The sequence below is a fragment of the Wyeomyia smithii genome, chromosome 1, assembly GCF_029784165.1.
Source record: "Wyeomyia smithii strain HCP4-BCI-WySm-NY-G18 chromosome 1, ASM2978416v1, whole genome shotgun sequence".
In the NCBI taxonomy this organism is placed as follows: domain Eukaryota; kingdom Metazoa; phylum Arthropoda; class Insecta; order Diptera; family Culicidae; genus Wyeomyia; species Wyeomyia smithii.
This window is the reverse complement of record NC_073694.1, coordinates 113,996,826-114,013,940: the sequence shown is the minus strand read 5'-3', so window position 1 is coordinate 114,013,940 and position 17,115 is coordinate 113,996,826. Positions and strand designations below refer to the sequence as shown.

The following is a 17,115-nucleotide window of genomic DNA, read 5'->3' as shown; positions in this document are numbered from 1 at the left end:
TATCGCCTTAGGTTGCATGCAGTCGACCCATACGATGAGTTTGGAGGTCTTAGCTGGAGTACTACCATTGAAAAACCGCTTCTGGAGCCTATCTTCTCGTATTCTTATCAAATGTGAGGTCTTGAACCGTCCCGTGATTGAAAATTTTGGAAGGTTAATCGAACTTAATTCACAAACCCGTTTTATGACATTGTATTTCAATCACATGTCCCAAAATATTAACCCTTCTTCGAATATTCCAAATCGTGTCGACTTATCAAATACTTCTGATTCTACTATGTTTTTCGATACATCCATGATAGAAGAAACTCGTGGAATCCCGGATCATTTACGCGTGCAGCAGATCCCCAAAAATTTTTCCAATAAATATCGAAACATCAACTGCAACAATATGTTCTACACTGACGGATCACTTCTTGATGGGTCCACTGGCTTCGGTATTTTCAATAACAATTTAACCGTCTCCCATAAGCTCGATAATCCTGCTTCTGTTTACGTCGCAGAATTGGCTGCAATTAAGTACACCCTAGGGATTATCGAAAAAATGCCCACGGACCATTATTTAATCTTTACGGACAGTCTCAGTTACATTGAGGCTCTCCGATCGATGAAAGATGTTAAGCACTCTCCGTATTTCCTGGGGAAAATACGGAAACATCTGAGTGCTTTATCCGAAAAATCTACTCAGATTACCTTAGCGTGGGTCCCTTCTCACTGCTCGATACCGGGCAATGAGAAAGCGGACTCTTTGGCTAAGGTGGGCGCAACAAACGGTGATATTTATGAAAGACCAATTGCCTTCAATGAATTTTTCGCACTTGTACGTCAGAATACGATCATCAGTTGGCAAAATGCTTGGACCAGAGGGGAATTGGGAAGGTGGTTACATTCCATAATCCCCAAAGTATCGACGAGCCCGTGGTTCAAGGGGTTGGATGTAGGTCGGGATTTCATTTGCGTGATGTCCCGGCTTATGTCCAATCACTATAGATTTGACGCGCATCTCCGTCGTGTTGGGCTCGGGGAAAGTGGTATCTGTGCCTGTGGTGAGAGTTATCACGACATAGAGCATGTGGTTTGGTCATGCCCTGTACACCGTGACGCCAGGTCTAAATTAATAGCTTCCCTGCAGGCCGAAAGTAGGCAGCCGGCTGTTCCTGTTCGTGATGTCTTGGCGAGCCGTGACCTATCCTACATGTCCCTTATATACGTTTTCCTGAAATTCATCCACGCCCCAGTTTAATCCTATTCCCTTCCGCCTACATCCAACCAAACGACAAGAACACGTTAAGACCCCGGATCCGGAAACAGCAACTAGACCCGCACGATACTCTCAGGTCCCGAGGGAGACAACCCAATATGCCAGTCCGTAATATCTTGGCCCAGCAGCGGAATATATTCAATATGCTGCTTACCTATGGCGATGGGAAACCATCAAACAACAAATCAGTGCTTTTAATGCAAAACATTCTAGCTTTAAGTTAGATTTAGTTTCAGCTCGTAGTCGGCAGCGAGGATAAAAAATTTGCTTTTAGTTATTAAGATACTTTAGAAAGTAAGCTACCAGATATAATTGGCGCCGTTAAACATTAAATTGTATTTGTGCCGTGTCAAATAAATTATAGATGAAGAAAAAAAAAATCCTGTACGCGCAGTTGGCGCGGAATTAACACACGAGATTAGAGCGGATTAATTAACTTTTTTTTGTACAACACTACTTAAATATACCCTACAGGCAACTCAGAGTGAGAGGCTTTCTCCACTCTCTGTTTACCTTACTAAACTCTTAACCTAATCTAGTACTGCATGTACGATAAAGCACACGCGAGAGTATTGTCGCCGTGCGACTTATGTTTTGTTCACAACACAAACTGTTTATTCTATTTGAGTTCACGTGACTGAGGCACAGCAGAAGGCTGCGCGAAGTTCTTTACCACCTATTGCATAATCTGTTGATATATGGTATGTTGACAGAGCCGTTCGCGGTCCTCTGTCAAGGAAACCAAATGTTTCGCCAGACTAAGCCACAGTGGAAGGCTGTGCCTTTTTGGGAACAAAAATATAGCCACAATACTTTCATTATGAGACTCGTGACGGAACATTAGGTAACGCTGAGCCAGGTGTAACGTAACAAAATGACTAATAGCTTGAAAACTATAGGCTAACAACGGTTAGATAAAAAATTACAATGACTAATATTATTTATGGAATGAAACAAGATTTCGTACATCTATTCTATATAAACTGATGACTTTAAAAGCGAGGAAGGAGGGTTGTGTGTACGTGTCTAGCTACCTGGAGACGCCACTATGTGTATAGAGGCTGTCTATAGACCACGTTTTCATAATTGGTTATTCCACATATCTATTACCATTATTTTTTATAATTCGTATGAAACGTAGTTTCTGGCCAACCCCCTCCAGCTCTCTAATGGCCCACATTGTTCATGGTCGTTCCTATACTTACTGTTTTATCATGTTATTCATGTATTGTATTGTAGATAGTGTATCTACATTTTTCTACGGTTCATTTTTCAGGTAGGGTAACGGACCCATAAATCGCCAGCTTTATTCACGACAAACAAGTTAAACGTGATACATTTTAATGTGTTACTTCGTCGATGTGCAATATTTACTGTATAGTGCACAGTATACATTGTGTTACACATTCGGTTTGCATCACAGCCCAAATAACATATCTAGTCGTGTCAAATAGAAATTTCTTGATGGGTATCGAAGCCCCTAAATTCGACCTCTAAAATCTCAATTTCGCCCATCCAAAGAACTATTTTTCGCCCACCTCTGAAATATGATGAAAATGCAAATAAAACTCGATCGCCAAACTGAAATTGTTTGTTGTTACCTAAATGTTATGAAGTAGTTGTAAAATGAATAAATTCATTATATAAGAAATACTACAAGGTATACAGCCCTAGGGGTTGTATGGAATGGTGACGTAGGACTAAATATTTAATAAATGCTAAACTAAATATTATTATATGCTGCGCTTAACTGTTCATAGGTAACACTACCGTTTATTTTTGATAGTCGTTATTTTAAAACTAACGATGCATGAATACATGAAAATTTTACACTAGTAGTAGTTGCGAAAATTCTCATAACTCTTATCTTCAAGCATCTATAGTTCTGAAAAGAACCGATTCCATAATATTCAGTTAAAAATTCGTGCTACAGAACGCTGATAATCGCACCATGAATATTTTGAGTTGACTCGTATGCAGCTCTCGTTTCTCAATGTCACGTACCTTTAACAGCTGCACTGCTCTCGCTTATGTGTAACAAACTAAACTGAAGCTGAATTTTCATGCAGTCTTTTGTATCGAGTTCAGAGCAGATTTTTGCAATTAAGGCGTGGCTACGTAGCTTCGAGAAAGAGGAACAAACCAAAACACCTTCGATACTACTGAGTGATTTTCATAAGCATCAAAAGAAAGGTTTTGCTTTCCCGATGCGCAAATCACTCTGGTTCTTAGATTAACTAATTTTCGTTTCTAACATTTGACTGATAACGGTGTTCGAGTGAACACAAACAAACAATTAAACCGGAAAATCACTCAATTTAGCAGTGCAAATTCTTGAAATGAGGGTTATATCTTGTTGTGATAAACTATTCATAGGTAACACTACCGTTTATATTTGGTGCGTCCTGGTCGTTATTGTTAAAATGATTATTTAGAAATAGATAAAAATTTCACACTAGTAGTAGTTGTGAAAATTCTCATAACTCTTATCTTCATCATCTTATAGTTCTGAAAAGAACCGATTGCATAATCTTCAGCTCGAAATGTAGCTACAGGATGCTGATGATCACACCACCACCGGTAGCATCGATTATTTTGTTGGCCGCGTATAAAATTTGCTCTCCGCTGTGCCCTCCAGCAGCTGTGCCAGCAAAATATCCTGCAGCGTACGATGGTTATTGTTGCTGCCGTGTGCAGAATACAGGTAACATGCTCCGCGGTGCCTGGAAGTTGACTCGTATGCAGCTCTCGTTTCTCAATGTCGCAAAGCTTTAACAGCTTCACCGCACCCGCTATTGTGGAACAAACTAAACTGAAGCTGAATTTTCCACACGCACTCTTTTGTATTGAGTTCAGCGTCGATTTTTACCATTAAGGCGTGGCCACGTAGCTTATAGAAAGAAAGAGAAACAAACCAATACATCTTCAATACTACTGAGTGATTTTCATAAGCATCAAAAGAAAGTTTTTGCTTTCCCGCTGCGAAAATCACTCTGGTTCTTAGATTAACTAATTTTCGTTTCTTATGTTAGACTGATAACGGTGTTCGAGTGAACACAAACAAACAATTAAACCGGAAAATCACTCAATTTAGCAGTGAAAATTCTTGAAATGAGGGTTATGTTTTGTTGTGATAAACTATTCATAGGCAACACAACCGTTTATCTTTGGTGCGCCCTGGTCGTTATTGTAAAAATGATTATTGAGAAATAGATGCACATTTCACACTAGGAGTAGTTGTGAAAATTCTCGTAACTCTTATCTTCAAGCATTTATAGTTCTAAAAAGAACCGATTCGATAATCTTCAGCTCGAAATGTATGCTACAGAATGCTGATAATCACACCACCACCGGTAGCATCGATTATTTTGTTGGCCGCGTATAAAACTTGCTCTCCGCTGTGCCCTCCAGCTGCTGTGCCAGCAAAATATCCTGCAGCGTACGATGGTTATTGTTGCTGCCGTGTGCAGAATACAGGTAACATGCTCCGCGGTGCCTGGAAGTTGACTCGTATGCAGCTTTCGTTTCTCAATGTCGCGTACCTTTAACAGCTGCACTGCTCTCGCTTATGTGTAACAAACTATACTGAAGCTGAATTTTCCACACGCAGTCTTTTGTATCGAGTTCAGCGTAGATTTTTACCATTAAGGCGTGGCCACGTAGCTTATAGAAAGAAAGAGAAACAAACCAATACATCTTCAATACTACTGAGTGATTTTCATAAGCATCAAAAGAAAGGTTTTGCTTTCCCGATGCGCAAATCACTCTGGTTCTTAGATTAACTAATTTTCGTTTCTTATGTTTGACTGATAACGGTGTTCGAGTGAACACAAACATACAATTAAACCGGAAAATCACTCAATTTAGCAGTGAAAATTCTTGAAATGAGGGTTATGTCTTGTTGTGAAAAACTATTCATAGGCAACACTACCGTTTATTTTTGGTGCGCCCTGGTCGTTATTGTAAAAATGATTATTGAGAAATGGATGGACATTTCACACTAGGAGTAGTTGTGAAAATTCTCGTAACTCTTATCTTCAAGCATTTATAGTTCTAAAAAGAACCAATTCGATAATCTTCAGCTCGAAATGTATGCTACAGAATGCTGATAATCACACCACCACCGGTAGCAACGATAAAATATAAAATTTGCTCTCCGCTGTGCCCTCCAGCAGCTGTGCCAGCAAAATATCCTGCAGCGTACAATGGTTATTATTGCTGCCGTGTGGAGAATACAGGTAACATGCTCCGCGGTGCCTGGAAGTTGACTCGTATGCAGCTCTCGTTTCTCAATGTCGCAAAGCTTTAACGGCTGCACCGCACTCGCTACTGTGGAACAAACTAAACTGAAGCTGAATTTTCCACACGCAGTCTTTTGTATCGAGTTCAGCGTAGATTTTTACCATTAAGGCGTGGCCACGCAGCTTAGACAAAGACAAACAAACCAAAACACTTTGTTGAGTCAAAAGATGTAGGCAGTGGAATTTATTTCGTCCATGTTATTGTTATCTGTGCTTGGGAAGCAAGTCAAGAACAAGGGAAATGTATGGGAAAGCTTGACCTTGGAACTTTTCACCTTTTTCCACCATTAAGCAGTAAAGCAACAATGTTGAACATAATATCAAAAAATTTTTACACATTTTATCTATCCACCGAAATATAAATGACTAAGATGCATTAAGTCGTTCGCTCGCTATAACCGTTTGAAATCTGACGCAACATTTGCCAGTTTCATTTTCATTTTCACAAAGTGTAATCTAGTATAGAAAACAAAGACGTAGTCCTACGTCAAAAATCAAACAATGATATTATGCAATGTTTTGGTCAACAGTGAAAAACATTCATTTTATTTATCATCGAACGAATTGATTTAAGCTTTTTGGAACCTAATTTTTCTTTGTTAGTACTTTTTGAAAATTTTAAAATTGTTTATTTTCAGTTATTTCTTTCTTTTTCTGGGCTGCAGCAATTTTTCGTTCTCCGCGAAGTTTTTTTTCTGTTTTCTTTTTCTTCTTTAAGACGCATCTTTTCTTTTTCTTTTGCAGCCAACTCATCAACGAACTCATCTGAGGTTAGCACATGAAACCTCTTAGATCTATACTCTCGTTTGGCCTTTCGTTTTGGAGTTGGTGGTGTTGTGAGAACTTCCCGCAACAAAATTAATTTTGTTTCTGGTGTTTCGTTAACTGATATGTCGACTGTTTCCGCTTCCATCTCTTCAAGAGAGCTATCGCATTTGCCCCCTTTATCATTTTGTGGTTCAGCTTCAATTATTCCTGGTGCATTTTCCTTCAACACTTGAAAGATTCAAAAGGTGCTTCTTCTTCTTTGTTATCGAAGCAAACAAAATCGTTATTGAATTTCTTCATGCGCGATGACCCAATTATAGTTACAAATTTTCGAAATAATTTTTGTGTCTTACATTCTTGTGATTTGTCTGGTGAAACAGTTTCCTGATCCATAGCAAAAGGATCATGTAACAAAACTGTTTCGCTCTATATCGTACACCTTCCGGCTTCCTCTCAATGCAAATACAGCCTTCGTCTTTGGATTAAGATAAAAACTTGTTTCATCTCCGTTCAAAATTCTACGCGGGTCAGCAAGAATATCCATCAAATCCATTTCACTTAAATACGCCTCAACGTTCTTTAACCAGGATTTAATATCATTCGGAGAAACCTTCGAGCTATCATTTGTTATAAATTCAGGTGTTCTGATTGTTATTTTGGGTCGACGTTGCAAAAAAAGTTTCATCCATTTCTTTCCTAAAAGAACACATGCTTCAAAACTTTAGGGTTATTGTCAAGTATGAGACAAACCTAGACGGTTGTTTTTAAACACATTATTCCGCGGACTCGCCTCGAGAAACTGTTTGACACTATCCAAAAGCATGTTTTTAGTCACCGGGAACCCTCTTCTCTGCATATCAAAAGTCCATTCCTCTATGTCGTTCTCTTTTCTTTATTTTTATATTGTTGTAGTTGAAAAAAATATATGTGACTACCAAAACTTGAGCCTTGTGCCCAAGCCTTGTGCCCAAATTTCATATATAAATAAATTGTTTTACAATCGAAATTAACATTGTTATTTGACTGCTTAGAGGAAAATCATGAAGTAGTTGTGGTTAGTCTTGCCTCTATATTTTTAAATGATAACTAAATATCAATTAATTTCAGGCAAAAAAGGAGATTTCAACGCATTGAAATTTTGTATCGGCAACGTTAAGAATTTCCTAGATTGGAGGAAGCGTTGGATAGACATCATTATGTATCAGATCGGTAGAGGTGCATCTGCGCATGATGAATCAAAACTTACTCGAAGATTTCATATTTCAAGTGTTCATATACAAAAGTTTAATCATATGAAACAGATCGATGTTCACGGAATTTTAGAAAAATCTCCACGCATGATTATAACAGGATGGAATTCCTTAAAATTAAAAATATGTTCAATACATACACGTACCAACGACCTAGTACTAATGAATAAGATGAATGAAATACAATCGAATATTAAAATTCAAGGAAGTCTTCAAGCAAAAACTGCCAATATGGACAATTTGACTATTTATCATACAACTGTAACAAGTCTAAGATGTAAAAGAAATACGCCTTTGCGAGATTTAAAGTCAGTAGCAATTTACACCAATAACTTTTGGTTTCATGGACTTATGCTACAAAGTATAAAAAATTAACACCGAGTGTTATTCTAGTATTGAATTACTTTTGCTTATTTTTTGCAGATGTGTTGTTCAAGAACATGCTTAATCGTGTGTATGCCGCAGTTAATGTTGAACAAATAATTTCGTTTATGTTTCAATTAAATACCAACTCAATTAACCGAATGAATCTCTTGCAAATTGTAACTTCTGTTCACAACAAATGGATAAAAGGTCATAAAGGAATGATAGCTGCTAAAACAAATAATACCGTTATTTTTCATATGAGCAAACTTACTCTCATGCAACCATTAGAGCTTTCGGCGGATATGGTTACAGCTGGAAAGTTTTGCAAATCTACGAAGTTAGAAGGAGACTACGTGATAGAGAACCTATTAGTATCAGGCTCCGTAAATCAAATGCCATTAGCAAATGAAAATTTGTCTTTCAATGGCGAACAATTTTTATTAGTTGGTAAGTAGCCTGCGCTTCACAGTGATTTAAAAAGTGAAAATTCATGAACTTATTTGTTTATTGTTTGTTCACCCTCGATATGTTCTATTCACTGTTATCATGTGAACTGTTTTGATATTTATGAAATATTTTGATAAATATTTATTAGATGGTTTCGGCTCTATTATCGTCAGGTTTTACCTGTTGTCGTCCGGGGGGTTAATGAAGTCATACAGAACTAATATTTTCCAGAGAGGTTATCTGCATTATGAAGAACCATCTTGCAAGAAATTAACGATCTTGGACATCATTTACCCCCCTGACGATAATAGAGCCGACATCTTGTCTAATTACTTCGTGTATGTATAGAGCATTATAGCTCCTATTTAAAACAACGTAAAATTATCAAGTTAACTTGAAAGTCTTCCCAATTTTCTCTGAATCACTCTCTCTTTTAGCAACTCTAATTTTAAAATATCGATATCGCTTACGATCTTTATTTTTTTACTAGCTGACCCGGCAAGCTTTGTCCCGCTCATATTTTTCTTCATTTAAATAATTTCAAACATTCCAAATTAATTGTTTCCTTGTGATTTGTTTATAGCCTGAAAATGCGTGACCAATCGGATATTGGATACGATCAAACTCAACATACAAATCGTTTCAAATGATTGGTTTTATGGAAATCAACCTGAATAACCGTAGTCCAGTCTACATAAAAAATTACAGGATACCGGAGAGCCACAGATCAGAAATCGACGACACATACAGAAAATGCTAGACGAACAAATCATACAACTCTCTACTTCCCCATACAGTTCCCCGGTATTGCTGATATTCAAAAAACCAACTAACACAGAAAAAAAATGGCGACTAGTAGTAGTTTTCAGACAACTTAACAAAACAGTAATAGCAGAAAAATTTCCATTACCTCGTATCGGTGATATACTCGAGGTAAAACTAAGTATTTCTCTACGCTCAACCTAATGTCAGAGTTTCATCAGATTGAGCTAGAAGACAAATCAAAACAATTCACAGCATTTGCAACGAACGCAGGACATTACAAATTTAACAGACTACCTAATAGCTTTCAACGCATGATGGCGATAACCCTTAGCGAACTACAGCCAGAATGCGCATTTTTGTACATCGATGATATCATTGTCATCGGTTAATCAATTAATCACCACATTAACAACCTAGAAAAAGTCTTTAAAAAGTTAAGACAGTTTAACCTCAAACTAAACCCGGCCAAAGGGGAGCTGCTTAGCCGCAAGGTTACAGAGTTCGCTTTGTCAAGCTAATGGTCGTAGGTTCGAATCATAGTAGAATCAGGCAATTCGATGTAAAAACTGGACATTTAATTATGGGTTCATTCTCAGGTTCCCCACCACTTACCCTTCCTTAAGGATGAAATCTATAACAGCTTCGCGTGACTTCCTCTTAACAAGAACATGAGTCCCTCTCATTTATAAAACTGGCCAGAAGGACGCACGACGAAACTTCTCTAGGGAATTATAACTGGTGATATTTGGCAAGAGGAACGAGCATCGGTATAGTAGAACAATAAGCGTGTAAAAGGAAGGATCACATTACACACAAGCACTGATAAACAATAAACCATCGCACGGTGACGTCACGCACCTGAGTTTGACAGCTACTGGTAACTTTGTTTACCTTCGGGTGATGCAGTTTTGTTCTCAATTATAGCAGATCATTTCAATTGTGACCAAAATACACTTTCAATGTTGTGCGTGAGGTGCCAGTACACTGATAACCATTATAAATTGAGTAGCATTTCCACTACGCACATGGTTGCTCCACCAGAAAAAGCACGAAGTCCAGAACGTAAACAATGTTACCATTACCACTAACTGTCAGAAATGTGAGTTTCGGGGAGATAGTCTATAATAATAAGCATGCCACTTCTCAGAGTTCGGTGTAAGGGCTCGACCTGTGCGGTTCGTTTTTTCCGAATGCTCCGCGCCAATCAATTAAGTTCTTGTCCGCGCCGATCAATTGAGTTCTTGTTGCGAAAAGTGCATAATCGCATTTCACTTAGTGTTTCGATGGTATAATCACGATTTTATCAAGTGTAAGGGGTGGAGAAAAAGGTTATACGACTTTGGCTGTTTCGTATTACCGGTGAAAGTGAAACCATTGCTAAAATCCTCTATTCTCGGCTCCATGGGTTTGTGTGAGTGAAATGTGAACTTAGGTAGCAAGAAGAGCGCGTGTGGAAGATTGTAGCTCTGTCATGGTGAACGCGAACGCGAACGCGAGTGACGGGGCGAGAAACTTGCCGTAGGTAAATAAACAGCTCTCTTTACGGCTGTTCATTTACCTACGGCAAGTTTCTCGCCCCATCGCTCGCGTTCGCGTTCATCATGGCAGAGGCCTGAGTCGCACGCGCGACTCGCACCCATGCGAAGATCCTCGACTAACACCATAGTTCAGAGAAAAGACGCACGGTAAGTATTAGTATTTTGCTTGTGTTTTTTTTATTCAAATGGCAGAAGGGATTGGGCAAAAGAGAGAGGCTTTGTTCTTGTTAGCTTTGATCGGGTTTTTTTTCCTCGACGCTCGGGCCGAGGGTGATGCGGCGCGAATAGCGTTGAAACAGTTCGGGATGTGTTCGGATGCGCGTCAGTTTTCACCGTTGAGGTTATTCCTTCAAGTGGGGAAAGACGATGTTCGTGCCGCATCGTTTCCTGTATGACCTCGTCCATACTGTGCGTACTGAAAATTGAGGGGCGCAGACTGAAGGATTGTTGCAGCAATTCCTTCTGTTTTCGTTTCTCTTTCTCTTCTGTTACGTTTCTCTTTCTCTTCTGTTACGCACACACCCTTTTTTCGTTCGATTCGTACAGCGATGGCTAAGCGACAGAATGTTTTATTCTCTCTGCAGCTTCGAACAGGCTAATTTAGAAATTTTCTCGCGTACGTGATCGCAAGCCCACCAGTGGCTAAATCGAAGTTTCTAAAGCTAGTTTGGCAACTCCCACCATAACGCGGCAACCGCACCGGGCGTTGCTATGTTGGTTTGGGAAATAGCAATCCTCACCACCGGTAGTAGCGAGTTATTGAATTTGGCAACGCGATAGCAACGTGTCGCTTCGTTGCTATTTGATGAATAATGTCAAACTGTTGTTTGTTGTGCTCGATAGTAAATGTTCGTAACAATATTATGAAAATAATGAGTGTTTCGGATGCAGACATAATTGGTTGGCCTCGGAAGACGAAGCGCTTTGCCTTGGTTAAACACGTCGTAGGACGCAAGTATCGGCGTGAACCAGTGAGCCACTCCATTTTAATTTCGATTGAGCTGAAATTTTGCACAGGGTGCTGCTGACTCTTTTGAAGGCATGTTAGTCTCAATTTTCCCGTTGCGTCCGGTTGTTGAATAAAAAACCATTCGCATCTACAGCTGTTTTAATCTCTTCGAAAACAACGTAAGATGCATTCGAAAGCGGCGTCGGAAATGGTCATCGGTATAGACCGGTGTTTCCGAAAAAAAAACATTGTTAAAACGCTGGATGGTACCTTCCTCAGCATAGCGGTCAATATTTTACCATTTTCCAGGCTGAGAGCCGACCCGAATCTTTCCAAAAATCCTTTTCATACTCGCGTATAAAAACATTTGTTCCGCGAAATTATTTTCTTTGTCACCAGAATCAACAAATACTCGAGAACAATTTCCGCGTTCTACATTTAAATTTTTGTTGGCTGCAAATTTGCAAATATTAATAACAAATTGTAGGAACCGAAACCGCACAAAGTACAAAATACAATTGATGACAGTTCGGCAATTTTAAGTATAATAGTTATTGAAGGCAACGTTGCGGAACGTGTCATGGTCTAACGCAATAACTTTAATTAAACATACAAGGATAATGCACGCACAAACGAGGAAACCTGCAACAGAATTGTGTTATCGATAATTTGGGAAAACGGAAACAAAGTAAAAACAGAGTTGCTTGAAATAAAGGGGACATTTATGAAGCAGAAAGAACGCAGATCATTCCGGAAACAATTGACGGACAGATAAATTGGCTATTACTAGATGCGCAGAATTTCTGGAAAATACTACACCAGGGCTCTGCATTTTCGAAAGATGAAAAAGAAACTGAAGATTTTGCGCAGTCATTTCGATTCGAGCAGTTTCATTTTTATTTCATTTGTCTTGGCACTTGTCATCGAATCACGATGAACATTCTCGCTGTCAAACGTGATTTGATTTCGGGTTTCTTCCCCGTCTGGTGTTCACCGCCTCATTTCAAATGAAGCAAATGAATGTATCAATTGACGGAAAGAATGACGCATTGTATGTAGCTTTCCTTTCCTTGCGTGTCAATTGAAATTGGTATCGTATCACGTCATTTGGTTAGAGTTTTGTAGCAAGCACGTTTTTTGCGTTTTTGGGATTTTATATTTTCTTCGTTTATTACTTGCATAGTTGAATTCGCAGAATTCGTAGTTTCAACAAACAGTGGAAAATGGATCTTCCCGCGGGACCATCGACTGCCACACCAAAAGTAGGTAGAAAAAAGAAGAGCGATGGTTTCTCGTTGGCCGAAAAAGCGATGAAATTTATAAAACGCGATGGGGATAAAGCGATTTGTGCCATAGACAATAAAAGTGACTGTGTATACGTACAGAAAAAAATTCGAGGTGAACAATATGATTCGCCACTTCCGGCATTTACATGCGGAAAGAGCAATCGTAGAAGGTTTCCATAAACAATGCCAACCAGGAACGTCAAGACCGCGGCACATCAGGAAAAGCTCTTGTGCCGTTGACCAGCCGCTATTGGTGGAAGCGGCGGTGAAGCTTGTCGCTTATCACAACTTGCCCATGTCATGCATGGAGTGGGAGGGCATGCGTCTACTCCTCGATCCACTGGAGGCCGCTGTAGGAGCAAGAATGGACACACGAAAGCTGAAAGGCCATGTCTCCGTCAGCGCCGAGATGATAATGAACTACATTGCTTCCGAGATGCAGGACAAACTAGTGTCGTTGAAGATCGACTCTGCATCTCGCCACAACCGTCATATTCTGGCCATCTTGGCCACGTATGCTGTCGATAAAAAAATTGTGACTAGGACACTAGGTTTGTATTTTAATAATATCAAATAGTTGAAGAGGTTGTTTATAAGACACAACCGCAGAGGTAACGTAGAAAACGACAGCCTGTCTTATGTCAGTGTATTTTTGGAATAGGTTTGAGAATACACTCAATTGGGGTTAATTAATTCAATAGTCTCTTTGCTTCAGATGACGTTTACCTCTGTAGCCGGCACCGCGGTTTCACTTGCTGCCGTATCCAAAACAAGAATGAAATTGAATTGTTTTGAGGCTGCATTTGTATCAAGTTGCACTAAGATATCTTAATTTAGGCGGTGGCTATGAAGAGACTATAGACAAGGGCAAATAGTGCATTCCCCATCTGTGATATAATAGTTCAAATAACAAATTTCTGCATCTTACGATAGCGTAGATAATTTTACAACTGATTGCTGCAATTAGTAAGACTTGCTCGAAAAATTATGTGATTCAGGCTCACTAGCTCAGAAATTTTTCATATAAACTTTGAGGTTAATTGTGTTTGTCAATGCCATTTATTGACAACTGAATAGTTTTTTTTCAACATGTCAAATTTTTTATTTAGTTTTGAATGACTTACAGTGATAAATCAATTCTACATGAGGTGATTCATTAGCAATTACACTACCCGTCATAAGTTTGGAATCGCTTTACTGAGTATTGCAACACCCAGTTTGAATATTGCAACACCTTCCGAAAAGTTTGGCATCACTTAAAATGGGCAACTATCTAGGTTTCCAGAATCGAAAGATAGAGTTACATAAATTTTCCCATTTTAAGTGATGCTAAACTTTTCGGGGTGTTGCAATATTCAAACTGGGTGTTGCAATACTCAGTGAAGCGATTCCAAACTTATGGCGGGTAGTGTATATATGAAAATTTCAATCGCTATACTGCTAGCCATACACGCTATATAACAAGCCACAAATGGTATAAACTATATAGCATATATTGCAAGTCACGCATTCTAGCCACACGCTCTATAGAAAGCCACACACGCTAGCCACACGCTATATAGCAAGCCATGCACGCTAAATAGCAAGTCACACAACCATAGACATGCACAGACACGCTAGACATGCACACGCTATATAGCAAGCCACACGCGCTATAAACATTCACACACGCGCTACAGACATGCATACACGCCATAAACATACACACACGCTATATAGCAAGCCACGCACGCTAGCCACATACGCTATATAGCAAGCCACACACCTTATATATTAGGGACACACGCTACAGATATTCACACACCAATTGCAAGAGAACCTAAATCTAATTCGATGTGCGGTTTATACCTTGCAATTAGGCATTTTAGATGTGGTTAAGTAATCACACGATGAAGTAAAAAAATTAACAGACGTGGCTAAAAAATTAAAATCGGTCAAATATACGGATTTCTTCAACTCACATGGTGCCAGTTACCCCCCAGTGTGGGGACAGACACGCTGGGGCGGAATATATTTGATGATTTAAAAATTTTCAGAACAACGAAACTTTTTTACGCTTCTCGCCGAAACGTTCCCAGAGTTGGGTAATGTCTTGAAAGTCATTTTATCTTTTTATTTAATAATTTTTAATTTTATTACAGACTAGCTGACCCGGCAAACTTTTAGTTTTAGTTACTATTTAGTTTTATTTTCAATCCTGCGCTCGTAAAATTCTACGTTTTTATTTCATTGAACATTATGAAGCACCTTTCAACCATAATCAAATCATTTCAATACATTTCTGAAAATAAACAGTCATTCTTTTAAATATTCTGAAGGAAATTACCACATTATTTTTTCAATTATTCAAAAGCTTGGCTTAATGCAAATATAGTAATACCCTTCTGCCTGGCCAATCCCACTGGAACAGATTTTATAAAAAACTTCAGAATTCTAAATAACTCAAGCTTAAAATTCGGAGTATACGAAACATGTGAAAGTGATCAAGGCGGTCCTAGCCACTAAATTCTATATATTCCACAATGTCGGGGTCAGGGTCACGTGAATATGCGACATAGAGCTGTCCATGTTAGAAGCATGAATACTCGGAGTTTATGCCACAAATTTTCAGTGACTGTCCTTGGGTTTTATCAATAGTCATCGCGAATGCGTGACGCACAGGAAATTGCAGACGTTTAAAATTTAACGGCAAATCGGTAGGAGTAATCGAGATACGCGGGATTATTACGACTTCTCCATTGTAGTTTCCTGTCAGAATTGTCGCTTCAAGGACATTTGCCATCGGGTAGTGGCAGCAATGCATCTGTTCGGTGGTAAATTTGACCTTGAATCTATAAAGTAGTTGTATTTGAAAATATTTGATAAGCATTTTTCTCTCAATTGAGTGTTTAAGTTACTATACTTTATTTTTCTTTTGTTCAAGACTCGTTGGAAGACTATGGAAACTAAGTGTGTAACTGACGGTTCTGAGATATATGGGGTGTCGAACGTCGGCGCATTTCGAGCTCGTCTTGTTCTTAACCGATCAACTTCCCTTCGGGACTCGTAGATTTCCTGACTTTCTAATATTCTATCTTCAGTGTTGCGAAGCCTGACACTCTTATTGACCTGCTACTACTCGTGTCTTAATTCGCAAAACTGGAACAAAAACAACGAATTTAATTTTAATTCAACGGCATGTTAAGTATTTGAACATTCCACTTACAACAACTTCATCTGAACAAAAAAAAACTTCGACCACAGCAGAAATTTGTCAAAGTCAACTGGAAGATATGCAAGAATCAGTTTGATCATGTAGATTAGGGAACATTCCTTTTATAAAATACCCTTAGCGGCATCTTCGTTAGAAAGCATTCCCACGACATGTGGAAGAAAATTAATCGAAACCAACTGAAATAAGTATGAATACTCCTCAGAATTCTTGCAAAAACACATTATTATTGTGAGTTTCACTGAAACTTATTCGCCGCGCTATAAACCGAAACTCTGGAACCAAATGCCCTTCTTGGTTGCCGAATCGATTTTATTTTCCTCGGGACACTGTAAGCAACAGCCAAAATTAAATCTACCTGTCTTGGCAACCCTTTCCAAAATCAAAACAAACTTCGATTCTGGCAGCACACTGAATGCGGCGTCAGGGGTGCCATTTTTACAGATTACTCTTATATAGATTGATATCATAATGCTTAAAACAGAAACAACGAAGTGAGTATATGATCCAATAGATTTTCCTCTGGTGATTAGTAATCCTTTTTAGTCTCCACTGTCTCCAGCAGTGATTTCTTCAAGGATTTTTCCGATTTTTTAACAATGAAGGTTGATGCAATTAAAAACAGCATACATCTGGCAACTCAGCGCGGCCTTTGATTCAAGCGCGGTGTTTGGATTAGACCGCGTTCAGTTTTGGGCAAATCTCCTAATATTTTTAATCTATTATGTTTATTACGTACCGACAGTGTTTTCTTCTTTCTTGACAAACAGCCACAGCACAAATCAACAGAATCGACGTTGATTTTAAGTGGCATCAACAGAAACCAATACGATAATCGCATAGAACTATTCCATAAAATATTAAAAAAGAATGAAGGCTATCGTTTAAGTACGCCCCGGTGATGAAAACTTGTTTTGAATTTTTCCAATCAAAGGCAACAAAAAATCGTTATTCACTAAAACTCACAGAAAAC

The 17,115-nt window shown here is 38.8% G+C and overlaps 1 protein-coding gene across 5 annotated transcripts in view; it reads left to right on the top strand.

Annotated features, from left to right (window-relative positions):
- Positions 1-9,009, top strand: part of LOC129733861 (uncharacterized) — a 263,164-nt gene extending 254,155 nt beyond the window's left edge. For 4 of the 5 annotated variants that reach the window (XM_055695424.1, XM_055695423.1, XM_055695421.1 and 1 more), the window contains 3 exons: positions 7,438-7,941; positions 8,004-8,393; positions 8,977-9,009. In XM_055695424.1, coding sequence (XP_055551399.1) covers positions 7,438-7,941; positions 8,004-8,393; positions 8,977-8,981 — 899 coding nt within the window. In that variant the 3' untranslated portion in view covers positions 8,982-9,009. Of the gene's footprint in view, positions 1-7,437; positions 7,942-8,003; positions 8,394-8,976 lie in introns of those variants that run through there. The other variant, XM_055695426.1, reaches the window with a different exon arrangement.
- The last annotated feature ends 8,106 nt before the right edge of the window (positions 9,010-17,115 follow it).